At 47.8% G+C, this 26,946-nt stretch overlaps 2 protein-coding genes across 4 annotated transcripts in view; one reads left to right on the top strand and one right to left on the bottom strand.

Annotated features, from left to right (window-relative positions):
* necab2 (N-terminal EF-hand calcium binding protein 2) overlaps positions 1–26,946 on the bottom strand; it is a 153,222-nt gene that overhangs the window by 52,625 nt on the left and 73,651 nt on the right. For all 3 annotated transcript variants that reach the window (XM_035416575.1, XM_035416574.1, XM_035416573.1), the window contains exons 6-8: positions 15,489–15,625; positions 13,718–13,842; positions 6,464–6,543 (exon numbers count right to left, since the gene is read on the bottom strand). In XM_035416575.1, coding sequence (XP_035272466.1) covers positions 6,464–6,543; positions 13,718–13,842; positions 15,489–15,625 — 342 coding nt within the window. The remainder of the gene's footprint in view (positions 1–6,463; positions 6,544–13,717; positions 13,843–15,488; positions 15,626–26,946) is intronic.
* On the top strand, positions 545–2,868 carry LOC118226740. Its single transcript, XM_035416577.1, has 2 exons — positions 545–2,322; positions 2,353–2,868. The coding sequence occupies exon 1, from the start codon at positions 1,455–1,457 to the stop codon at positions 2,217–2,219; it is 765 nt and encodes a 254-aa protein (XP_035272468.1). The 5' UTR covers positions 545–1,454; the 3' UTR covers positions 2,220–2,322; positions 2,353–2,868.

Below are 26,946 nucleotides of genomic sequence, written 5' to 3'. Positions count from 1 at the left end.
AGTGGGTTTACATGATGTTTGAAAAAGTCAATTTATTGTTTTAGTACGGCTAAAACTGGACTTTTAAAAATCATGTGAACATTGTAGTCCGACTGAAATTGTACAAAGTCGATTTTTTTCAGAGTCGGACTAACATACCTAGATAATGCGGTTGGGAGTCGATTTATTACGGCATGTATATGCTTCAATAGGCCAAAAGTTGGCCTAGGCGTTCTGCGTATGTTCCGTAATTTACATAACAACTATACGCTCACAGTGGCCAAGCCGAATCGATAACGTTTCAGAAAATATATTACTTTAAAAGATTTAATTCAATCTTCTACTTGCACTTTTGCCGTCTATTGATGGTGTGGCAGAAGATTTTGGTGCCGCTGACTATAATCGAATGTTTTTCACATTTACCGTTCAATTGAGCAAGTACCATTCAAAGTATATTTTTATGGGTTAGTGCTGTCCGATTATGCTAGCTACTTCACATTAACCTTGTACGGCGATCAATAAAGGCTAACAGCACAGTACCACTTAATTATTGACACTTCTATCACCACTGTAATGAACTAAAAAAAGGTGACAAACAACCTTTTCTGTGATAAATGCATAGACGAGCTCACGCGCATACACTGCTGGCGACATTCTAAAGCTCCGCTTTGCCCTCCCTAGTATCATGGTGAAAAAGACACATTTCTGGATGGACGAGGAGACCAATTTCATGGTATCGCAATTAGAGGAGTTAAATATCCTAAAATACATGGATGTAAGAAAAATGCGGAATGGCGAACTATTCAAAAAAGTTGCAACAAAATTGGAGGAAGCAGTATTTATAAGAAGCCTTCGTCAGACACACTTCGGTCAATAAATCAATTCTTTCCGACTCATGTATATTGGGACAACGACAATAATCCAATTAAATCTCATTTTTGGCCAAATCAAGCTATTAAAATAGATCGATTTCAACTGTGCATGTAAACGCACTGACTGTCAAGCTACTTAAATATTGTTAAACTAGACCACCAGAGTGTAGGCGCATTCAGTGATAAATTGTGGCAGATGAGGGTCAATGTTGTAGTCAACCAGCTCACAGTGTTTTAGCAAATTCTTTTGGCTACGTAGGCAAATAATCTAGACAGAAGAATCAGACAACTGTGTAAATGCTAAATGTGTGTGTTTTTGTGTGAGTGTGTATGTGTGTGTGTGTGTGTGTGTGCGTGCATGTGTGTTTTTCATTTTGAGTGTATATGTGAGTGTGTTGCTTGTGGAAAACAGAATGAAAAGATTTAGGTAAATAATGTTGCTTGTCAGCGCATATAAACTATGAATACTGGAAATGGGTGGAAAACATTCAATTTTCTTGTGATTCCGGTTAGCTCTTATCACTAAACATTGGACTGATATCGATTGTACGGCTTCCAGACAGTACATATACAGCAGCTCTGTGTAGGATAGACAGCAGGAAAATGGGAAACCAAGAGTGCCGTGAAGTGTATCGCCTGGGTCGGGATGTGGGTATGATTCCCGACCCTCAGATGGACCGAACGTTCACCGGTTACCTCTCGCCCGACTCGTCCACTCACCTGAGCTCCCACTACATGGACGTGCGCAGCTTGCTCTCTCCAGAGCAGCTCGGCGTGTTCAACCACGGCCTGCGGGCCACTCTGGGAGAGAGCGGGAAGGTGACGCAGGGGGGCGTGGTGGCTCTGGCCCTGTCCTTCCTGTTCGACGTCCTGGCCCAGCAGGCCAAGAACCAGACCGGGTCGACCCATTTCATCCACCAAATTTTCAGAGAGCGTGAAGGCGACCACATCTCCGAGATCGGGACAGTTGTCAGCGACTACCTGAAACTAGTCCCACTGATCGCCAACGACCCCCAACGCATGAAGGAGGAGACCGAACGCTACGAACAAAGACTTAACCACTCGCTGGTCGGCCATTTTGAGAGGACAGTGAAGGCACAAAACAGCAGTTGGACAGATTGGAAGATATTCATCCACAGCCTGGCTTTTCATCAGCACATGATGATCCATCAGGTACGAATGGAAGCAAACATACCACAAGAACGACTGATTGAAAGAGACTGGCAAAAACATGTAAAGAACATTTATAAATATGGTCCAATATCTTTGGTTGAAATTAAAAATGTTGCTGAACGTTTCAGCAACATTAGTCCAGAAAACCAACTGATACTCACCACGTGCAATTTGGGTTTGAAGCACAAATTTTAGGATCATACTTTTTTTTGGGTGCTGAAAAAAAGGTCTCCAATTAATAAGCCAGGAAGAGGATTTTTTCTACTAAGTAAACACAGCACATTAACCTAAGTTTTACCACTGAAATATTAATAACAAAGTTTAATAACGCTTCAGGAAGTCACATCGACTGACTGTCCAGGTAACTTATCTCACAGCTAAACTAGCAGCCTCAGTCCAGAAGGTAACCCACCTTCTTGTGTGTGAACATCTGCATTTGTAGTTTTTAAACCATGATCTGTGCAGTCAGTCAGATCATATGACAGAGAATCTCCTCATAGGCTACATTTCATCCCTCCTGATCTTTCACTGACTAGCGAATTAATCAAGGATCAAATTGTAATCTACAACTCTTAGAATAACTTGCATTCATCAACTTATCACTTAAATAATTCCCTGATATTTTTTACAGTGATATGCATGACCTCATATGAATGTACACCTATTGCTGCCGCATAATTTATGCTTTACAGTTGCTCAGTGTGTTAGTACCTATTATAAACACAGAGAACATAATGTGACCTCATGCATCATGTCTTGCTGAGTCAGAAAATCATTCTGTATTTGCCTGTACTGTCTGTGCTTTATGAATAAATGAAATACAATAAAACATTATTAAAATGAATCATTTTCATGGTCAAAACGTTTTATTTAAAATGAGGTTTAGTTGTCAAGACATCACCGTGTGATACTGCCCAAGCAGCATTGCAAATGTCAGCCATTAAGTCATACCGCAATGGAACAATCGTAGAGGACTCCCAAATATATTTCAAGAGCTCAAGTTTATTATAACAAAGCAGTGGTGTTGCCAGACTTATTCTAAGGGCCCTTAGCCACCCTGGAAATGTACTGCAGCCCCTAAATAATTGTTAAGCCACTAGTTTTATTTGTCATGTTTTTCCTCATTGATTTGATATGAAAATGTGCCAACGAGACTCCAAAATCACAAGATACATATTTATTACAGATATACTATGGATTTTTAGTCTCTAAAACATTTTATGTTTTGTCAATCGCTTGTAAAGCACTTTGAATTGCAATTTGATTTGTCCAAAAATTGCTATATAAATAAAGTTTGATTGATTGATTGGCAATATTGGCAAAAATAGGTGGATGACTTTTGTCTTCTTTTTTTTGTTTTTTTTTTTTGCTTATTTGGGTCAGTTCTTATCAGTGAACTTAGGACTGATATTGACTGTATAACTTTCTGCACAGAATAAATACACCCAGTCCATGTGAGACAAACTCCCCAGCGAAGAAGTGTAACTGAATTTCAGCTCTGAGAGAGAGACGGGCAAGCAGAGAGCAAGAAAAATGGAAAACTTGGTGGGAATCGGCCAATGCACTGACTTTCTTCAGTAGCAAGTCTACAGCCTGGGTAGAGATGTAGGAGTGATTCCCGACCCTCAGATGGATCGCTCGTTCACCAGTTACCTCTCGCCCGACTCGTCCACTCACCTGAGCTCCCACTACATGGACGTGCACCGCTCGCTCTCTACAGAGCAGCTGGGCGTGTTCAACCACGGCCTGCGGGCCACTCTGGGAGAGAGCGGGAAGGTGACGCAGGGGGGCGTGGGCGTGGTGGCCCTGGGCCTGTCCAGCTAACTTATCTCCCAACTACATTACAAGCATTTAGCAGACGCTGTTATCCAGAGCGACTTACATTGTATCCAGTTATACAGCTGGATATATACTGGAGCAATGCAGGTTAAGCACCTTGCTCAAGGGTACCACGGCAGTGTCCTACCGGGGAATCGATCCTGCGACCTTTAGGTTTCAAGACCAAATCCTTAGCCATTATACTACACTGCCGTTCACCTAAACTAAACTAGAACCCTCAGTCCAGAGGGTTACCCACCTTCTGTTCGTCTGACCATCTGCATTTGCAGTTTTTTCATTATGTCCTGTGACTTTTTCATCAAGTTATTCGTAGTCTTTTATAAGTCGTCAGCAACTCTGTTGGCTTTCTTAGTGAAGTTAGCTACACGTAACGTTAGCTAGGTAGCATGCATGCTGTATGGAATTCATTTCCGCTGATTGAAACAAATGCAGGTATATTACCAACCTAGTTAAGTTGCAACTATAAACAGTAACCACAGTTCTTACAGGGGGGAAGACATCTTCATAGAAGAACAGACTTAGATTCAAAAGCAACCCAACCTTGTGTATTTAGCTATATAAGGTAACTAGCTAAAAGTAACATTATTTACAGGTCCAACAGAATACAGGCCAACTCCATGTCACTTTTTATCCCCTTGGCAAACTTCAGCTGATGCCACCGACGAAAAGTAGTTGACTGAACCAGCCCTGTTGGCTTGTGTTTTCACTTTGCTGTATCTACATTACAGGCATTTAGCAGATGCTCTTATCCAGAGCGACTTACACAACTGTTTCACATAGCATTTACAGTGCATCCATTTATACAGCTGGATATATATACTGAAGCAATGCAGGTTAAGTACCTTGGTCAAGGATACAATGGCAGTGTCCTACCTAGGAATCAAACCTATGTCCTCTCGGTTACTGAGCCCAGTTCCTTACCCACTATGCTACACTGCCGTATCTAGGCTCCTCAGCATCAGCCATTGAAAAAAAAAAAAAAAACAGTTTTCGTGAGGTCCAACCCGCTCGGGTTCTCTGCAAGCACGGGTCGAAAGGCGACCCTTGTGAGCTGCGTAACTCCACCCCCCCCGCCCCCCCCCCGTCCGAACGCACACACGCATGCACGCATCATCACGAAACGCAGCGAACCAGGCTCTGAAGGGTCGGGCCCAGTCCCGTCTGAGATACGAGCGCCCATTACGACGGAGCGTTTAGGCACTTAGCGTGACGGATGCTACCGTCTCGCCTGACTGCAAACAGAGAGCTTCAGCAGAGCAGATCCCAAAACCATCGCCAGTCACAAGCAACAGCAGCAGCTGATAAACGAACATCACGTTTATGCGCGTGACACACGTAGGATAGGAGCCAAAGGAGGTAACAAAGGAGGGAGACCGAGAATGTGAAGCATGGTTTGAGCCCCGTATGCGTGTGTGTGTGTGTGTGTGTGTGTGTGTGTGTGTATGCGTGTGTGTGTGTGTGTGTGTGTGTGTGTGTGTGTGTGTGTGTATGCGTGTGTGTGTGTGTGTGTGTGTGTGTGTGTGTGTGTGTGTGTGTGTATGCGTGTGTGTGTGTGTGTGTGTGTGTGTGTGTGTATGCGTGTGTGTGTGCGTGTGTGTGTGTGTGTGTGCGTGTGTGTGTATGCGTGTGTGTGTGTGTGTGTGTGTGTGTGTGTATCTGTGTCTGTGTGTGTGTGTGTGTAGGTGTGTGTGTGTGTGTGTGCGTGTGTGTGTGTGTGTGTGTGTGTGTGTGTGTGTGTGTGTGTCTGTGTGATTGTGTGTGTGTGTGCGTGTCTGTGTCTGTGTTATTTTGTGTGGGAGTGTCTGTTTCTGTGTGATTGTGATTGTGATTGTGCATGTGTATGTGTGTGTATGTGTGGTTGTATGCTAGGTTATTGTGTTCTAGGGGTACCTGAGATTGATCTGATTCATTGATTGTGAGAGACAATGAGAGGCACAGGAAAAGAGAGAGAGGGTCAGACTGAAAGAGATTAGATTTTTTCCAGGATTGTGTGTGAAACCTCAACAACTGATAACCTGGTTTCAATCTCTCTGTCTCTCTCTCTCCCTACACAGAGACAGAGCAATAATAATGGAGATTAGGGTGTAGCTGAAAAGGATTTCCTAACATAAGCGATGCCCTGTGCATTGCAGAATCCCACAATGTCTCTCTCTCTGGGTAATAACCCTGGGAAAGCCTGCTGCTCTTGTGGGGGGGGGGGGGGGGGGGGGGGGGGGGGGGGATAGGGGGTCTCTCTGCAATGGTGCGGAGGGACTTCCCGGTGTCAATTCAACAACTATCAGTTTATATGTACTTATATGTGTCAAAACAGGATCTAATGTGCAATGTTAGTGTAAAATTAAGTCTACCAGGTGTAAATTGCCTGTTTTGGGATAATAGAGGCAGAAACCTACACGTACTGATAGCACATGTTTCAAAGTCAGAGTGGGTGGGGGGTGGGGTGGTGGTGGTGATGGGGGGGGTACAAGTGATGTGCCCAGCCGGCCAAATCAAGTCTAGACCACTCCAGCGGCAATCCACTGCCAAAAAGATATGTCGTTCCCCTTTGGAAAATTTGGGTGGCGGCGTTGGGGTTGGGGAAAAAGGGGCGGTGGGCATACCTTGTTCTCCAGCCGTCCAATCAGCTCGGCCAGACGGTTAATTTGTGCCTCTAGCCCCTCCTTCCTCACTTCCACAGGCCCTGAAAGACAGAATCAGGCACACATCAGAATTCCCTTTTCTGCAAAGACTATCATCACCATGGCTCCCACAAATCATTCCCGGGAACATGGGGGGGGCGGGGGGAGCGGGGGGTTAATGGAGTGTTTTAATAATACGTCATTTTGTAGGCCAACTCTGAATTTTCTTCCACCATGGATTCCCTCAGCGGATTTCCAAGGCTTCATGTCTTGTACTACGACATAAATTACACCCTTTAATATAACCACTTGCTGGCAACTTACTTTTTAAGCCACGTAACAGTTTCAAAATCAACGGGTGAGATGTCGGAGGGTGCAATTTATGTCGTCCAACAAAACGTGAAACTTATGCTTATGTTAACCACAGACATTTTATCTTCTGCAGAAATCAAAATCCCTATGGGAAAAATGCATTGAAAATCTGCCGTTCATTGCAAGTTTCACGAATGAAATTTGTGATTATTTTCGTGTTACGTTCTAGACGAATTAGCTACGAAACGGAAGCAGAGTGCCATTTTGTTTGTGGTCACCACCCATCCGGCTCCCAGAAGCACACCGCTAACGCGACGTCCCGGTTTTATAGGCTATTTATATATATATATATTTTTTATTAAATATGCATATTATAGAGGGAAAATAGCATCACATAATCCAGCCAGTTTCAGGGACAAATGGGTTTGGGGGGGGGGGGGAGGGTGACACTCTATATGGTGCGACACCAAAAACACAGCGTTGCTCTTGGACCTGTTACACCAATAAACTCATAACAACATTACACAATAAGAAAAAAAAAATATTTTTATGGTAAAAAGTTTGTAAAGAAAAAAAGATCAAAATTTACAGGATTCCACAGTTTTTTTTCTCTTCAAAAAACTGTCAAAGTCATGTAGGACAAAGGCAATGACTCCCATATTAATCCCATAAAATAAAACAATTTATACAATTCAACACATTTTTGTATACAAATGTATAACAGTTTTTCCCTATTACAGTATATTGCCTGGCAACACTGCAGGAACTGGCAACATTTTACGAGGTATTTCTACAGTGTGGTTGAATGCAGAGAGCACAGCTTCCTCAACCAGATGGTGTTATGCCACTTAATGTCCTGAACAATTGTACTACAAAAACGCTTTCTCCTAGTAATGTCAGCCTAAGGATAATAATAGCCAACGGCCCCCTCCTAGGTGACAAGGGATGGGGGGATGGGGGGGGGGTTGGGGGGAATATTCCATGCACACGCTCCCCAACATACAGACACGGAACAGCCAGGGGGATACACCACACACACGCTCCCGCTGCAAGGATGGTAGGGGCCCGGGGGGGGGGGGGGGGGGGGTTCTGGGAATGTTCCAAAACACAACACAACCCCGTGAACCCCCCCCCCCACCCCCCCCCCCCCCCCCCCGCTCAGCCAAGTGGTGTGTTCACTGTTTGCTTACCGCTTTCACTGCCAATGTATTGCAGCATACCTTTGCAATATTTACAAATACACAGATGAAGCCAAAATTAGGTAAGGCAATGGGTTCTTTTCATTGACAGAGAAAGAGAGAGAGAGCTATAGAGAGAGAGAGAGAGAGAGATACAGACATAGAGAGAAAGAGAGAGAGAGAAATAGAGAGAAACTCAGTTGGTGGCTGGTGGCTGACGGTTTAATGGCGTTCAGCCAATGTGTATTAAAGTGGCATCAATCTTCACCCTCAGAACTGTGAATGGGAGCACACTCAGCGCACCTCGTACACTGCTGCTTTTCATGGCCTACATTTTCATGCCCGTGGGTCATGCACTGAAGTCATGCCAGCAGGACCCAGCCCAAACATGGACCCGGACCCTTCATTTTTTTAAAATTTTTTTTTTTTTTTTACATTACATTACATTACATTACAGGCATTTAGCAGACGCTCTTATCCAGAGCGACTTACACAACTTTTACATTGTATCCATTTATACAGCTGGATATATACTGAAGCAATGCAGGTTAAGTACCTTGCTCAAGGGTACAACGGGAGTGTCCCACCCGGGAATCGAACCTGCGACCTTTCGGTTACAAGTCCAGTTCCTTACCCACTGTGCTACACTCCGTTTTTAAGCAACACTTGTGTACCTTCAGTCAGTGCTAACGTGTGACAAACATGTGTCTCCAGAGCTGGCAAAGATTAGCAGGGGACGACTCTCAGCGATTCGCCTTTAGTGAAGAAAAATATTTTTAAAAATAAAAAAAAGATTCGTTCGGCGCCGCGTGCCGGCCTCCGCCAGGCTGGAGAACGAGGCGGCCCTCTCTCATCTCCGTGGCGATCGGGATCCGAGCCGACGGAGCCGTCTCTCTCGCCCGCTGATCAGAGAGAGAGAGAGAGAGAGAGCCGACCTCCTTCCCGCGCGCGGCTAAATTTAGACGCCTCTGCTCTGCCCCGCCCTGCTCCGCTCCCGCGCACCTGCGCAGATGTGTTCCGGAACCTTCCGCGCGACACGACGTCCGGCGGGAAGTGTTCACAGGACCGGGGCGGCGGTGTAGCATAATGGGTAAGGAGCTGGTCTTGTAACCTAAAGGTCGCGGGTTCGATTCCCGAGGCGGAGGGTGGGGCACTGCCGTTGTACCCTTGAGCAAGGCACTTAACCTGCCTTGCATTCAGTATACATCCAGCTGGATAACTGGATGCAGTGTAAAATGCTATGTGTAAAAAAAGTTGCGTATGTCGCTCTGGATGAGAGTGTCTGCTAAATGCCTTGTAACGTGATGTAGGAAGCCTAGCGACACACCGGCGAGCCCGTGAGCGAGCTAACTGCTAACTCTGCGTGTTGAGCTGACCGCCGCTTAAGCAAATTACTGGCTAATTACACTGTCCCTGCTGCGTGATTAATATGACATTCCATTGTGTGTATATCCTGCTGCAACACGGAGCGGGGCTTTGTAAACTCTTAGGCTGTTTGAGTAATGCAAATAAGACTTTGCCCTCAGCCTTGACAAACTTAGTCAACAGAAACCGCCTGCTGTTACACGACGCTTAACGACAGCGTGTCGGGGGGGGGGGGGGGGGGTACACGTCCACTTAGGTTGTAAGCTACTAATGGGTTGGCAATTTTCGACGCATACTTCAGTCAACTGACTCCACAGGAGTTCGAACAATGTTGAGTTTTGTGAATTTATTAAAAGTAAAAACTGCCTAAATCCAAAGCAGATAACAAAAATATTCAAGCCCCGAACCTTTTGTGTGAAACAGAGAACATTCCAATGTGGTCGAAAAACCATGTCCTCACCAATCCCATCCACCTCTTCCCTAAGCACTTCCTATATGCTACCTGGCTAAAGGTGGTCATTTCAAAATAAAAGTCCCCCACAAAACAAGCATTTCAAAATAAAAGTTCGTACAAGAATAATGGCTCCAACAGGTGGTGCACGACCCCGGGGCCGAAACAAATGACCCATAAAGGACCGAAAGCCTAAAGAAATGGGGACAGCTGGGGCGCACGGGTGCTCCACACACATTTTAATGAGAAGAGGAGACCGACGTTCAGACACTTGTGAGGACCTCGCTCAGAGGCAAAAGACCCCCCTTCTCATTCTGGCTGCGGTGCGGCAGCCCGTTGCTCTGCGTAACGGCCGCACTTACGTGTGTGAGGTGCTGCTTTTTTTTTTTTTTTTTTCGAGACCCGGTGCTCGTTAGGGGGGGGCCAAAGAAGAGGAAAGGGCTTGCTGCTGCTACTGCTCAGAGAACAGCTTGCACTCATTTACTCGTGTTCTCTCTCTTTTCCAACTGCTTTTTTAAAGAGACTGTATGGGGTGGGGGGGGGGGGGGGGGGGGGGGGGTTGGTGGGGGGGGGGGGGCAAAATTGGCATCTACAGCATCCGAAATAGGAGCAGCTCGACAACACCCCTGGCTACAGATCTATTACACCACTACTACTGCAGCTATATCGCAACTCTGCTACAATGCTACTACTGCAGCTATATCGCAACTCTGCTACAATGCTACTACGGCTATATCGCAACTCTGCTACAATGCTACTACAGCTATATCGCAACTCTGCTACAATGCTACTGCAGATTAATCTCCACCGTGCTTAAAGACTAGAGGAGAGAAGCGCTGACCCTGCCCCTCCCGGGCACTGACAGGGTTTATGGATCCTGTAATGCTTGGAGAGGGGGGAAAGAGGGCAAGCGAGAGAGAGAGAGAGAGAGAGAGAGAGAGAGATAGAGATTCAATCAAGGGCAAGAGAGGGGGGAAGAGAGAGAGAGGGCAAGAGAGGGAGAGAAAGAGAGGGCAAGACAGTGAGAGAGAGAGGGCAAGAGAGCGAGAGATAGAGGGCAAGAGAGTGAGAGAGAGAGGGCAAGGGGGGGGGGGGAGAGAGAGAGGAAAGGGGTTTGAAGATTTTGCTCAACTCATAAATGAGAGGGAACACAAAGCCTGCCTGCTTGCTTATCTCAAGGCCCTGTCCACATACGACTGCAGCTTTTAATGGTTCAAAGAGACGGTTTTCTAAAAAAGTGAACTGGGGATTCATTTACCACTGACTTCCCTCTGACTCAAACTGGGGGCTTTGAGCTGAAGGAGCCGGTTCCTATAATGGCTGAATGACTAAATGTGAAGCAGTAACGTAATGTAATGTACCCTAATGTAACGAGGCCAGCCGTGTGTTTGACTGCATTTGGGCGGTCAGAAGGCACAGTCACACAGTGCTGTGTGAGAGCTTCAGGTTCAATGTAGGCTTGAAAACATGCACTCATTATATACAGCCTTTAATGCCAGGAGGGCTGATTCCTGTTCAAAAATAATAATAAAAGGAAAGTCTGCTCATACTGTACGTTTTCTGATTTATTTATTTATTTATTTATTTGACAAAGAAACACATTCGGAAAATGGTTTTTTTCTTCTCCCATATTCAATATGTCGATGAGCAAGAATTAGAGCGAAAATTAGAGAGAGAGAAAGTGAGAAAAAAAGATTGGAGCGCAAGAGCGAAAGTAACACGGAGCGAGAGGGCGATGAAACAAAATCACAGCTCAACTTCAAAGGGAATCGTGTTCCTCTCTCTCTCTCTCTCTCTCTCTCTCTCGCTCTGTCTCTCTCACAAAAGAGTGTCTCTCCGTTTGTGAAACTATAGCCTGGAGCAGGAATTCATGCAGAATTGTTCCACATTCAAAACAAAGACTTAATTTCAGCCCCCCCCCCCCAAATAAAACAGCCGTGGCTGTTGGCTGAAATATTAATGTGAGACCTGTTTAACCGAAATGAGAAGCTATCCCGATATAGACAGCTCGAGCTCTCTGCACGTGAGCAGCGCTAATGTGGCCTGAAAGGCAAACATTACAAATCCATTAACACCCGTGAGGGAAGACTGCAGTGGAGGACCCTACAGTTCACTCTGGGTACTCCATCATAGTGACTGGATACCAGAACAAAAAAAAAAAAAAAACCAAGTGGCCAGACACGACCATCAAAAAGCTTAAGGGCAGCTAAGTGTAGTATAATGGTTTTGAGCTGGCCTTGTAACCTAAAGGTCACAGGACACTGAGACACCTTGAGCAGGGCACTTAACCTGCAATGCTTCAGTGTATAAATGGACGCAATGGATGCCTGTAACGTCGGGAACCATATCCTACGCACGTACACGAATACAGATGCTTTGAGGCCACGCAAATCTTATGATTCTCCCGCTCGGTCTTTTCACAACTGGGGGGCGACATAGCTCAGGAGGTAAGACCGACATGGCAGTCGGAGGGTTGCCGGTTCAAATCCCGCCCTGGGCATGTCGAAGTGTCCTTGAGCAAGACACCTAACCCCTAACTGCTCTGGCGAATGAGAGGCATCAATTGTAAAGCGCTTTGGATAAAAGCGCTATATAAATGCAGTCCGTTTACCATTTACCAACTGTCCAAGAATCATCCGGCCTAAAAGAGGTTCATCTTAGCCTCATAGCATGTCACTGCCGTACGCTAAGCGCATATTATTATTTGCACGATGCTAGGTAACATTACAGTTATGAGCATGCTAGGCCTACGCTAATTTGCTCATGGCGTGAGTCACAAGGACACACTGTCACATGTTGTCTAGATCACAGTCACGCAACAAATGTTTATTAAAAATATTTCAATAATATTTCAATAGTGTACTAAGTGAAATAAATGTTTTTTTTTGCTCATCGAACCTTGAAATTCTCACCAAGGGTGATGATGCAACCTCTCTATTTGCGTATGAAACTGAAACATGTTTCATGAGTCCGTCCTGGACTATTGTTGACCACTAAGTGCGCACTATAAAAGTTGCAACTGCACGTGATACGGTACTCACACGTGACTAAAAGAACAACTAAAATAAGCGAACGCAACCTGTCAGACGCGCGTAACGCATTCCACATAAATGGCTCTCAATGTGCAACCCTGAAGGGCCAACGCCAAGATACCATCTGAGCAATGTCTACGTCCGTTACATCACTAATACGGATGACGCCCTCTGAAGCGACGTGATAGAGAACAGTAATCCAGGTGGCGCCTCCCTAATGCAACGGCAGCAGTGGGCGGAGCCCCGGAGAGCTGACCAGTGAGACGACGGCTCCTTTTACGATGTTTAATACGACGCCTCGGGGCTCACGCTCGGCGACTCGGCTAAGATGGGAGAGGCTGTTTAGCCGGTGAGGATGTACCCGGGGGGAAGGACAGAGGGAGAAGTAGACAAGTATGGTCATAGTCTGAGGCTGCTCTCAGCTGTGCCTGGGAGGCCTACAGGACCTTGGACAGCAGCAGTGCCTGTTCCCTCCCATAGTCAGGGAGGCCTACAGGACCTTGGACAGCAGCAGTGCCTGTTCCCTCCCATAGTCAGGGAGGCCTACAGGACCTTGGACAGCAGCAGTGCCTGTTCCCTCCCATAGTCAGGGAGGCCTACAGGACCTTGGACAGCAGCAGTGCCTGTTCCCTCCCATAGTCAGGGAGGCCTACAGGACCTTGGACAGCAGCAGAGTAGATTCTTTTCCTTCTTCTTTCTATGGATGTTTGCTTTGCGGAATGTTATTTTAGGTTTTTCTTAATTTCTTTGATCTGTTTGATCTTTGAAATCAGCTGCGCATTTTTTATTTTGTATGTGCTCAAAATGCTTGTCGCCCCCCCTCCCCCCCCCCCCCCCCCCCCCCCATCCCGCAGGTTGGCCGCACACCTCCGTGAGCCACGGGCACACGGGACCTCACCTGCAGCGGCGCTGATGTTCCTCACGGTCTCCCTGGCGCTGACCCTGTTATTGGGGGGGTAGTCTGGCACCGGAGTCACATAGCGACCATCTGGCACGCGTGGACTGGTCTTACTGGGGTACTGCCTGAGAGAGAGAGAGAGAGAGAGAGAGAGAGAGAGAGAGAGAGAGAGAGAGAGAGAGAGGGAGAGAGAGAGAGAGAGAGAGAGAGAGAGAGAGAGAGAGGGAGAGAGAGAGAGAGAGAGAGAGAGAGAAGGGGGGGGGGGGGGTGAGACTTTAGCACTTTGTGAAAATGTGATTGTAAAAATATCCTGTAACAAGATACTTTGATTGTGGGGGAATGAGAGTGAAACAGAAGTGGGGGGGGGGGGGGGGGTAGAGAGAGATTTTCCAGATTTAGGTACAGGCGCCAGGTGAAGGGCTTTCTGGTCTGAAAGATTGTGTATCTGCGAAAAAGCTCTTGCTATGTGCTGTTATGTGCTGTTAACAAGATGAAAAGACTCCAGTGGGCCAAACACCATCAGCTCTGGATCAAAAAGATTGTGAAAAGGCAGATGCACTGCCTTTTTAGATCTACAGATCATAGTTGCTGTTGCACTGCAGCCAGGGGAACTGGTTTCTCTCTAGCTGCATTGAGTTCTTCCTGTAGTTGTGGTGCAATGATACAATGGTTTCCTTTGCCAGACCCCACAAGATATTTGCCTACTGACGCTTGATCTTCCTGGTCTTCTCCTGTTAACATTACTGCCCACCTTCTGAGTGTGTACTGAACACTGCACCAGGAAATCTTTAACTTCTTTGCAATTTTTTGCAGGGAACAAACTTGTCACTATATGTTTACTTGACCTGGCACACCTAAGCCTAACACCTCCTTCTTTGCCATATTTCCTGCAGGTTTAGCGTTTATTTTACTTTCACTACAGGCAATGGTATTAGGCTGCCTGTGGTTTAAAAAAACTTAAGGTAGATAAGATTCAACCTAATAGAACTACCACTACCTCCATCCCATCTTTCCCCCCCATTTGCAAAATGATTGGACAGACTTCCAGTTATTCGTTTTTATTGTAATTAAAGGCAAATTAGTCTATTTTGAGGAAAGTCGTGTCTAAGACTATTTTTAAGCAAAACTCTTAAATCTTTATACTTTATTGTATGTTTTTTTTTTTTTTTTATATAAAAAAAAACCTCAGGTGGCCTAATACATTTGGCCTGTGCTGTATACCCAGCTCTTCCTATGATCAGTAGCACTATGAGCTGCTGCCCTCCTCTCAGTTTTGTTATTGCAGTCGGCCTTATTTGTCACCTTTGCCTCAGCAACACTGTAAGGTCACGACACCTTGAAACTGGAAAAAAAAAAAGAAAACAGAAGAGAGGGGGGGAGCGGAAAGGGAATAAAAGAGCACGCAGTGGGGGGGCGAGGGTAGCTACACGGGTGAAGGTGTGAATTAATCATCACCCTAATCCTTCATTAGCAATCAGAGAGATTAATTATTGCTTTGTCACAGTGAGAGGCAGAGGAGGGAACTATGACAACCGTCCGCTTTGCAGCCACCACAGCAGTTCCACAGCGCGGCACAAAATGTCTGCCGTCGCAGCTCGAGAGATAGGATGGCCAGTGTGATACCTACCTGCCTACCTACCTACTGGAAAAGCAAGAGCTTGAAGACTAAGTCCAGCAGCCAGTACAGAACAAAAGCACCGCTCGTTAAGTAAGTGTCAGGAACACGGAACCCTGGCTCAGTGGCCCCGCCTTCGGTTGACGCAAAGCTCACCCTGATTGGCTGTGCTGCTCGTCAATGGCATCCACAGCGCTTTCCACGGAGTTCAGCAGGGACTGGATCTGATTGGCCGACTCCTTCAACAGGAAGCGGGTCACAAACTGCTCCACGTTGGACCCCCGTTCATAGACCTGGAAAAAAAAATCATTAATAAAGTTATTTTTCCAGAATGCCTCGGAAATTATACATCCTGTGAATCACTCCCTTAGTGTCACAGTCATTGACGTTCTTCAGGAAGACAAGATGACAGCCAATCCACGGCAGGAGATGCGTACCCTCTCACTGCTTAAGAGGGGTACCCCGTGAGTAGCCTAGAGTTGGGAGGAATGAAAACAGCCTAAGCTGAAAGTAGCATGGAAGGCACTTCTGACAAGCGACTAAGCATCATTTCTGACAAGCACCACACCCCCCCCCCCAAAATAAATAAATAAATGAATAAATAAATCACTTTCGGTTACATGGCCATGTTCTCTACGAAGTGAAACGCTCAGTGCTAATTAAACACGAGTTGTATGTGCTTCATACGAGTCCAACAGGGATTACGTGTGATCTGTCAGAGTCCTTTTAACTCAGGGTTTTACTTTGAACCACAATCCACTCCCCCCAACCCCCTGCCCTCCCAACTACCTACTTCCCCCACAGCCCCCCACTGACCAAATCCCCCCTCCCACAATCACAACAGAGAGAAAGAGACAGAGAGAGGGAGAGAGAGACAGAGTGAGAGTGAGAGAGAGGGGAAGAGGGAGAGAGAGAGAGCGTGTGAGAGAGAGAGCCAGAGAGTGAGACAGAGAGAGAGAGTGAAAGAGACAGAGTGAGAGAGAAAGAGAGAGAGAGTGGGGGAGAGAGTGAGAATAGACAGCATTAATTTTATTATACCACTGTCTTCAGGGGGGGGGGAAAGCTTTTAAAAGAGGAAGGTTTGAAAGCTGAAAGGTCTGCATTGACTAAAACGCAGCATTCACAACGCAAGTGATCCGATTAGCAGCAGAAGCTGCCGGGGTCTGTGTCATGCAATACCGGCCTCATACAGAGAGGAGAAGAAACAAGGGCTTTAATTTGATATTGGTATGAAAGGGAGACAGAGCACCATAAGAGAGATCACACACCTGCAGATATTTAAAGGGTTTGGATCTGTTCAAACATTTAGTAAAAGTAAAAAGCCTTTGCAGATTTTTTGTTCTTGGTGCAGTGCTGCCCCCTTATTCTCTAATTGGCTATGTAAGCTTTGGTATGTACCTAGGTAAGCTGTTTATTTTAGTTTATTTTAGTTAGTGCACTCATGCCTACTATTGCTTGTATTATTTGCTTTGCTGCTGCTTTTGTTTGTGTTAATCAGATTAACCTACAGGGTCCAAGTTAAACTACACGGTCGCTCCCTGCACTTGGAACTGTACTTCCCTCTAGGGTTTTCAACACACTTGTCCCTGGTTACGGTAATACACTTTGTTGTACGTCGCTCTGGATAAGAGCGTCTGCCAAATGCCTGTAATGTAATGTAATATATTTTGCAGATAGATACCACAGCCCCTTCGGGAAAAGAAACATACTGCAATATAGTATGAATATATGGAGTTAATGGAAAACATATTGAAAATATACCAGCGTGACCTTTGAAAGGCCTGGTGTTGCAGACATCTGGTCTGTGTGCTGTAGAGGGTGGGGTTGCGGTTTGTCCTGTCGAAGCAACGTTTTCGGGGTATAATTGGACGCGAGCGGGTCACACCAGGTGGGAGGGTGCACGTGGGCTGGGTATTGTGCCGAAACAGATGGGTCCCTGCCCCAGTGGCGTCCCCCATCCGGACAAACGGGCTCATCGTCACTGCAATGCCCAGCCTTGGGCGTCCATAATTTCTCAAAAAATTATCAGCATGATTAAAATTGTCAGGGAAATGCAACAACTAGCAATTATGATTCAGATGTTGTCGTTGTCGATGGACTGCATATTTTTTTTTAGGGCTGGTATTATTCTTATCCCCACCCCCACAACACCACTAATTGCACTAACACGCATTAATGCACACACACACTACACACACACACACATTTCCACAGTTCCTGGGTAAGATAGTACAACTGCTGGGTAAGCAGGTGCGACTAATAAGTGAGTTAATGCTAACGTTGCTTGAGCTAGCGCTAACGTTGCTTGAGCTAGCGCTAACGTTGCTTGAGCTAGTGCTAACGCTGCTTGAGCTAGTGCTATCACTGCGTGAGATAGTGCTAACGCTGCTTGAGCTAGTGCTATCACTGCGTGAGACAGTGCTACCGCTGCTTGAGCTAGTGCTATCACTGCGTGAGATAGTGCTAACACTGCTTGAGCTAGTGCTATCACTGCGTGAGATAGTGCTAACACTGCTTGAGCTAGAGGTAATGTTGCTTGAGCTAGTGCTAACAATGCTTGAGCTAGTGCTAACAATGCTTGAGCTAGTGCTAACGCTGTGTGAGCTAGTTCTAACGCTGCTTGAGCTAGTGCTAATGCTGCTTGAGCTAGTGCTATTGCTGCGTGAGCTAGTGCTATTGCTGCGTGAGCTAGTGCTAACGCTGCTTGAGCTAGTGCTAATGCTGGGTGAGCTAGTGTTAACGCTGCTTGAGCTACTGCTACCATTGGATGAGCTTGTGCATTCCAGTGCTTCTCTCAAAAACCTCAAGCTCATGCTTTTCGGCCCTTCAAATCCGCTTGGCCCTCATTGGGCCAGTCTGGTAAAGGGGCGTGGCCACAATCTCAGGGGCGGGGTTTTTCACAGGGGGGACTGTTACGGAACCGCGGCAGTTATTGAATTTCAGTGAGCCTTGCCTTCAGGCGCATTAGGCATGAGCTCACTCTTGTCTCTTTGATCCAGCTTTGCTGCCCCCCCAGCTGTGTAAATTGGCAACGCTTCCTTGCTCAGGGGCGACCCTTCTGAGACACCAGCAGTCCACCTGCACAAGTCGTGTCACTACAACTGCCGCCAGCTGCTGGATTGCGGAGCGAAATGGTAGCAATGGCTGACTGCATACACCCATCCCCCCCCCCCCCCCCCCCCCCCCCCTCCCCTCGAATACCAGAGGACATTCCCTCCTGAATTTAAAGTGGGGGCGGAGAGTTTCAATGGAGGCTCCTGTAGGTACAACTGTGCATTTAAATTTCACAGAAGTCCGGGGGGGGCGGCTCCCAAAAGAATAAGGGGGAAAAAAAAAACATCTACAAACTCTATCAAAGAAAAATCAAGCCCCTGACCAGCAACAGTGACTAATATGCGCACAGCGATGCGAATAGTTTAGTTTGTTCCGCAGCTCCATTCAAATTAATGAAAATCGCCAAATGCATTCACACGAAGATCGCACAACCCTCCTCGGACAGAGAGAGAGAGAGAGAGGTGTTCAGCTCTGTGAACCCAACGTAACCCTGTCACATCTGGAGGTGTCATACACACCCACAGAACAGCACCGAAATTGCACCATAATCACTTCAGGCATCTAGTGTAACTGCTTCATTTTCCCATTTCTGATTATTATTTTGTAATATTGGTGTCATTTTTAGTCTTCATCAGTACGTGTGCATGTGTGTCTGTGTATCTGAATGTGTGTGTGTGTGTGCGTGTGTACGTGTGTGTATGTGTGTGCATGTGTGCGTACGTGTGTGTATGTGTGTGTGCGTATGTGTATGCGTGCGTGCGTATGTGTGTGTGTGTGTATGTGTGTGCATACGTGTGTGCGTGTATGTGTGCGTGCGTGTGTGTGTGTATGTGTGTGCACGCATGTGTGCGTGTGTGTGTGCATGCCTGTGTGTAAGAGAGAGTGAGCCAGGGGAAAGAGGGAGCCATGTGTTTTTTTTCCCTTGTTACACAACGCGATCGTTTGGGGAAATTGCATTAATTCCTGTAAAGCATAACGAATTAGATTGAGAGAGACAGCGAGGGAGAGAGAGAATGAGAAAGTGGGAGAATGAGAGAGAGCGAGTGCAAGAGAATGAGAGAGAGAGAGAGAGCGAGAGAGAATGATAGAGAGAGGGAGTGAGAATGAGAGAAAGAGAAGGAGAGATTGGGAGAGATAATGAGAGAGAGAGAGAGAGAGAGAGGGAGAATGAGAGAGAGAGAGAGAGGGAGAGAGAGGGAGAATGAGATAGAGAGCTCCGGGGGGATGGAGTGGTGAAGACAGTGAGTGAAGAGGGAGAACCAGTATCTTGCTAGTCTGGGGCAGCCTTCGAAACACACCGTGTAAACGAACCACTTTAATTAATTCTTACCGCAACACAAAACTAAAAGCTAATATACAGTAATAATATACAGCTGATGTACTGCATATACCACACCCCTGTATACATTTACCTCTCAGCACATCTCTGCCAATCACACGCCCCTCTCCGCACATCTCTGCCAATCACACGCCCCTCTCCGCACATCTCTGCCAATCACACGCTCCTCTCTGCACATCTATGCCAATCACACGCCCATCTCAGCACATCTCTGCCAATCACACGCCCCTCTCAGCACATCTCTGCCAATCACACGCCCTGTCTCAGCACATCTCTGCCAATCACACGCCCCTCCCAGCACATCTCTGCCAATCACACGCCCCTCTCCGCACATCTCTGCCAATCACACGCCCCTCTCCGCACATCTCTGCCAATCACACGCCCGTCTCCGCACATCTCTGCCAATCACACGCCCCTCTCCGCACATCTCTGCCAATCACACGCCCGTTTCAGCACATCTCTGCCAATCACACGCCTGTCTCAGCACATCTCTGCCAATCACACGCCCCTCTCAGCACATCTCTGCCAATCACACGCCCGTTTCAGCACATCTCTGCCAATCACACGCCCCTCTCAGCACATCTCTGCCAATCACACGCCCGTTTCAGCACATCTCTGCCAATCACACGCCCCTCTTAGCACATCTCTGCCAATCACACGCCCCTCTCAGCACATCTCTGCCAATCACACGCCCCTCTCAGCACATCTCTGCCAATCACACGCCCCTCTCTGCACATCTCTGCCAATCACACGCCCCTCTCAGCTCATCTCTGCCAATCACACGCCCGTCTCAGCACATCTCTGCCAATCACACGCCCCTCTCAGCACATCTCGGCCAATCACACGCCCGTCTCAGCACATCTCTGCCAATCACACGCCCCTCTCAGCACATCTCGGCCAATCACACGCCCCTCTCCGCACATCTCTGCCAATCACACGCCCCTCTCAGCTCATCTCTGCCAATCACACGCCCGTCTCCGCACATCTCTGCCAATCACACGCCCCTCTCAGCACATCTCTGCCAATCACACGCCCCCTCTCTGCACATCTCTGCCAATCACACGCCCCTCTCAGCACATCTCAGCCAATCACACGCCCCTCTCAGCACATCTCTGCCAATCACACGCCCGTCTCAGCACATCTCTGCCAATCACACGCCCCTCTTAGCACATCTCTGCCAATCACACGCCCGTCTCAGCACATCTCGGCCAATCACACGCCCCTCTCAGCACATCTCGGCCAATCACACGCCCCTCTCAGCACATCTCTGCCAATCACACGCCCCTCTCAGCACATCTCGGCCAATCACACGCCCCTCTCAGCACATCTCGGCCAATCACACGCCCCTCTCAGCACATCTCTGCCAATCACACGCCCGTCTCAGCACATCTCTGCCAATCACACGCCACTCTCAGCACATCTCTGCCAATCACACGCCCCTCTCAGCACATCTCTGCCAATCACACGCCCGTCTCAGCACATCTCTGCCAATCACACGCCACTCTCTGCACATCTCTGCCAATCACACGCCCCCTCTCAGCACATCTCTGCCAATCACACGCCCGTCTCCGCACATCTCTGCCAATCACACGCCCCTCTCAGCACATCTCTGCCAATCACACGCCCGTCTCAGCACATCTCTGCCAATCACACGCCCGTCTCAGCACATCTCTGCCAATCACACGCCCCTCTCAGCACATCTCTGCCAATCACACGCCCGTCTCAGCACATCTCTGCCAATCACACGCCCCTCTCAGCACATCTCTGCCAATCACACGCCCCTTTCAGCACATCTCGGCCAATCACACGCCCCTCTCAGCACATCTCTGCCAATCACACGCCCCTCTCAGCACATCTCGGCCAATCACACGCCCGTCTCTCTCCTCAGGAAGTTCTGACTTTTTTTCTTTTTTTTTTTCTCGTCTCGGGCTCCTCGGTGTGATCTCTGCGTACAGCAAAAGCGCCGTTGCTAAGTAACATTTTGACTCCTGTTGCTAGGATACAATTAATTTTTCTGCTCCTTCTTCTTCTTCTTTCCCGGGCGCCCCCTGATCAGTCGCTCGGGCGTCTTGGCTGGGGAAAGTTTTTGCGCCTCAAAATAGATCAAGTGCAAGCGCGGCGTATAATGCCGTTTTAATGAGGGAGCGGGCTCCCGCCACACAGGAGCGAGCTCCTCGTTTGGCGGCTCGACGACGCTCGAGAGGGTTGCCGTGGCGCCGTCTGTGCTTCCACACAAAGACCAGTTAATAAAAAAACGCCCGACTGCATCCTGATCCCCTCCAAGATTTTTCTTCTTTTTTTCTTTCAGACAACGGGAAAACGACTGATTTGATTTTTCTGTCGGCCATGATAAGACACGGGGGGGGGGGGGGAAGGGGGGGGGGGGGGAGAAATAACGCTAGCGTCTGGTTAGCTTAGCCGCGGAGGTGCTCTACCTGTCTCTCAGCACAGTAAGGTGTGCCTCCGTGATACCCGACGTCTGAGCAGAACAGGTGTGCCGATCGCAGACCTGCCTCCTGCGCAGCAGGCATACCTGTCAAATACCTGTCACGCCACACAGCAGGATTACGGGTCTAATACCCGTCTCCCCCAACAGCAGGCGTTCTGGTCTAACGCTTGTGTCTAGATAGAGCCGACGGGACGGTGATGCTCTCGTGTCTGTAATCCGTCTTCCCGTAGAGGTGCTGCAGTGACTCGCCCAAAAAAAGGCAAATCAACAAATGAAGGGCGTAGGTCAACCAACAGGCAACCCCAGCCCACCCCCCCCCCCCCCCCCGCCCCACCCTGACAAATACAACTGTAGCGCTCTACATTACAGCAGTGCAGCAGTGAGTGCATGCTACAGCATTACAGGGTGATGTTACAGGTAAACCCGAGGGTGGGAATCAACCTACATCCATTCAAAACTCTCTCTCAGAGAAAACATGATTGGACCAAAGGAAACGGTACTAATAATCTGATCTAAACTTCCTAGATCCGACCACTCGACACCGTTGTAGTTACCATGGACTACAAAAATAGACACTCCACAAAACTACAAAGCCCATACTCCAACCTCAAAGGGCGACTCATTTAACCATGCCTCCTACCACAGCTTCCCAGTTACGGGTAATTGGTCTTGCTGTAGATTCGAAACGCGCAACCTTCGATGAAACGGAGGTTGCCTCGGTTTCGCTCTCTCTGTTCCATTTCCCCCCCCCCCCCCCCCTCTCTCGGGACTTGCCGCTCTTCTCCCGCCTCCCTCGCGTGCGCACGCGAGCCCACACCGCCGCGGGGGGGGAAAGCTTCGCGAGGCCTGCGCCCGAGCGAGGCCGTCTCGCACGCACCGTTGGCAACCAGGCTAACCGCGGGAGGAAGGAGCGGCCGCCGCGCGATCAGCGGTGGCCGAAGAAGAACTCGGAGAGGGGCCAGCGCGAAGGACGCATCCTGCGGGGCACGTCCCACAATTATCTGCAAGCGGCCTGCGTAAAGAATCAAACCGCGTGTCTTTAGAACCGGAGAAAAGGGCAAACGGCTTCCCCTGTTCCTCACCAAGCTCCTACGGATTTCGCTCAGGAAACCAGGAAGCGTTCCGACAACCAATCCAAAGAACTGAAGTAAGACTGCGACTCTGGGCATACAGTTTCATTTAGCAACTGTGACACTTCTGACCGAATATACATAACTGCTTTAACGGTTATTTGAACTTCATGTGTTTTACCATTCTCTTTAGGTTGGCTCTAAGCCATCCGCATTGGATAAGATGAACTATTTATGTGTAATTTTCATAAAAATTGATTTCATAATTAATGTAAATAGCCAATTTATAGTTTGTATATTACACTTTAGGAGAATGATTACTGCATCCTGATGCCACCTGTGAAGATATAGATGTATATCTTCTCCGTATGAGAAGTAAAGAATGTCCACTACACCGTCAAAGTCCAGCCTTTGACCTGCAGATGTTCCTGATGGATGAGTTTTCTGTTTGGACAGAACAAAGATAGTCAGAATTTCTTAAAAAACCAAAACCCGAAACTATGTTTGATTTAGTTGCTGAAACATTGTTCGTGTTTTTACAGACACAATTTTAAGGGCGACGTTTTTCAAATTCTTCTCCCACACACTCTGCCCTTTGCACTAATTACATCAATCTCAGTCTAGCTCCGGGGTAACAGACTGCTGCAGTGATGATGTCTCTCTGAGCTGGGATGTAAAATGGCAGAGATGTAAAAATACGAGGGATGTAGCTGTCGGTAAAAAAAGAAGAGACAGACGAAGCTGATCAAAGTCCCGTTCTTAAAAAAAAAAAAAAAAAAATTAAGAGAGGTTCTCCCTGGGACCGGCATCTCACAGATAAAGAAAAAGAGAGAATCCTTTCATACCATTTCTCTGGAAGAAAAGGGGGGAATGCGTGATGAAAGAGTGAGTGAGTGACCTTGGGGACACGATGAGAGGCCCTACTGTGGCAGATTAACTGGGTTAAAGAGATAGAGTCGGGGGGGTGGTGGGGGGGGGGGGCATTCGCGGGATTCGTGGGGATGCAGGCTGAGCACGGGCCGATGACGGGGTGGGACCGACGAAGAGCAAGGAACGGAGAGAGAGAGTGAGGGAGTGAGGAATGGAGAGAGAGAGAGAGGGAGTGAGGAATGTAGAGAGAGAGAGAGGGAGTGAGGAATGGAGAGAGAGAGAGGGAGTGAGAAATGGAGAGAGAGGGAGGAATGGAGTGAGGAATGGAGAGAGAGGGAGGGAGAGAGTGAGAAAGAAAGACTTAGGAATGAAGAGAAAGAGAGGAATTGAGAGAAAGGGAGAGAGAGTGAGGAAAAGAGAGTAGGAGATGGAGAGAGAAAAAGAAAGAGAGTGAGGAATGGAGAGAGAGTGAGTGCGAGGAATAGAGAGCAAAACAGAGATAGAGAGACAGAAAGAGAGAGGGAGAGAGAAAGAGAGTGAGGAATGGAGAGAGAGGGAGAGAGAGTGAGTGAGAGGAATTGAGATAGAGAGAGACAGAGAGAGAGAGAGAGAGAGAGAGAGGGATTCAGTCAGAACTGCAGTAACATGGAGCTGGGCTCGGATGCCTTTGCTGCGGCACGCCGTTTGGCGGATTTCACCCGCCAAGGTTTATATTCGCGCTCGGGAGGAAAAGGAGGTGCGCGGAGAGGAGGAGAGGAGGCGCAGGAGCGCTGGCCTCCTTCGTGAGGAGGTGTAGGAGCGCTGGCCTCCTTCGTGAGGAGGTGTAGGAGTGCTGGTCTTCTTCGTGAGGAGGTGTAGGAGCGCTGGCCTCCTTCGTGAGGAGGTGTAGGAGCGCTGGCCTTCTTCGTGAGAAGGCGCAGGAGCGCTGGCCTCCTTCGCGAGGAGGTGTAGGAGCGCTGGCCTCCTTCGTGAGGAGGTGTAGGAGCGGCTGACCTCCTTCGCGAGGAGGCGCAGGAGCGCTGGCCTCCTTCGTGAGGAGCGAGCCCACGTCCCACATACCCGTCAGCCTGCAAACTCGCGGTGCGGGACGGAGGAACATTCCGGATGGAATTCAGACGGATTTACGGAAGCATGCAGAAAAATGGGGTCTGGGGTACTCGTCATTCCCCGTGCCCGTAGGGAACACGCGAGCGTTCAGGGAGATTGGACATGAGATTTCTGATTACAGTCGGCCTGACCTTGCCAGGTCCTTGTAATCTCATTTTTTATTTATTTGATTTTTATTTATTTTTTTTGCGCTGGGAACTTGCGCTGTCCTCAGGAAAACCATCTAAAAACAGGGGCACCCCACCTCTTCCCCTACAGCGTTAAGGCCCTGTCACTGCAGAGAGAGAGAGACGGGGTGCATTTGTGGACTCCCTTGCCCTTAATCTGGGTAATGAGGCAGCAGGCAAGTTCCAAAACCCCCCAAACAGAATCATGACAGCTACCTTCACAATCACACACTTGAAACCATAATGAAAAAACCCACAGGTCTTCACACTCTAATTTTGGGCTCACCAGTCCTGGGACAGTACGGGATGTAGGTCCTGCTGATTTCCATTTTTCATCTTAACCCAGTTTAGCCCAGGTGTGAGATCACAAATATGTCATGAGAATGTTCTTAACTGAACATTCTAATGCTGATGTAACAATAACTGCTGGTGACTGAAAGCAGTGGGGTTCTAGAACACTGACATGGAATTTTGAAAAAAAAAGAAAAAAAAAAAGAAGAGAAACCTAGTCTTCAAAGGGATCAAATCAAAAACAAGTTCAGACCCAAGAAGTGAGCCACCTGTGCAATAAACTGCTTCATCTGATCAGTTAGGTGCCAGGTAGCAAACACCCATACAGCAGGTTGTGCCATCATACCCAAACCCTAAGGACCCTGAAAGATTCAGGCTATGATTGCAGATCTTCAAACCCTACATGCCAGCCAGACCCCTCCGTGCCGCTACCTCAGGACGCCTGGCACCTCCCCCTCTTCGCACCTGCGCTTCCCGAACACGTCTCCTGTCTGTTCTGGCCCCACGATGGTGGAATGACCTCCCCGTGGAGGTCAGAACAGCTGAGACACTGACCCATTTCAAGCGACAACTGAAGACTCACCTCTTCAGGCTGCACCTCTCCCCATCCCTCCCTACCCCCCTGTAACCTCTAAATTGACTGTAAGCTTAGGGTTGTAACTAGGTAGCTGTTTCATAGGTGACTTAGATAATGCACTCGTCTTAACTACTGCTTGTATTTTTGCATAGACTGCGTTGTTGCTGTTCTCGTTTGTGTTAGTGTTAATCAGTTTAACCTACAGGGTCCAAGTTGAAATATGCAGTTGTCCCCTGCACTTCTCTCTAGGGTTTTCGACACACTTGTTCCTGGTTATGGTTATACACTTTGCTGTACGTCGCTCTGGATAAGAGCGTCTGCCAAATGCCTGCAATGTAATGTAATGAGTGTGTGCATGCCCAGATGACAAGTAGGATATGAAGGTGGGTTTGTAGAAGCTGGTTCATCCTTCAACTCTAAAGCCTTTTAACGAAGGAATCGCACTGGTGGATGTATCATTTTTCTTTAAATAAATGTAGTCACTTCACTTTAGAGCAATTTATTCTCGCAACAGAACCCTGACTGTGGCACATCGTTCTGATCAGGGCACAGATGGATGCTCGTGTCTTCTGAGAGCGACTGTTCAGAGGACTTTTGTGAACCCAGCTCATGTAATGGTGTAATGACTCAAAAGACACGGGGGGGGGGGGGGAGGGAGGGAGGGTTAAAAGTAAAAAAATATATATATAT

The sequence above is a fragment of the Anguilla anguilla genome, chromosome 5 (assembly GCF_013347855.1).
Source record: "Anguilla anguilla isolate fAngAng1 chromosome 5, fAngAng1.pri, whole genome shotgun sequence".
In the NCBI taxonomy this organism is placed as follows: Eukaryota; Metazoa; Chordata; class Actinopteri; order Anguilliformes; family Anguillidae; genus Anguilla; species Anguilla anguilla.
This window is presented reverse-complemented; position numbering and strand designations above follow the sequence as displayed.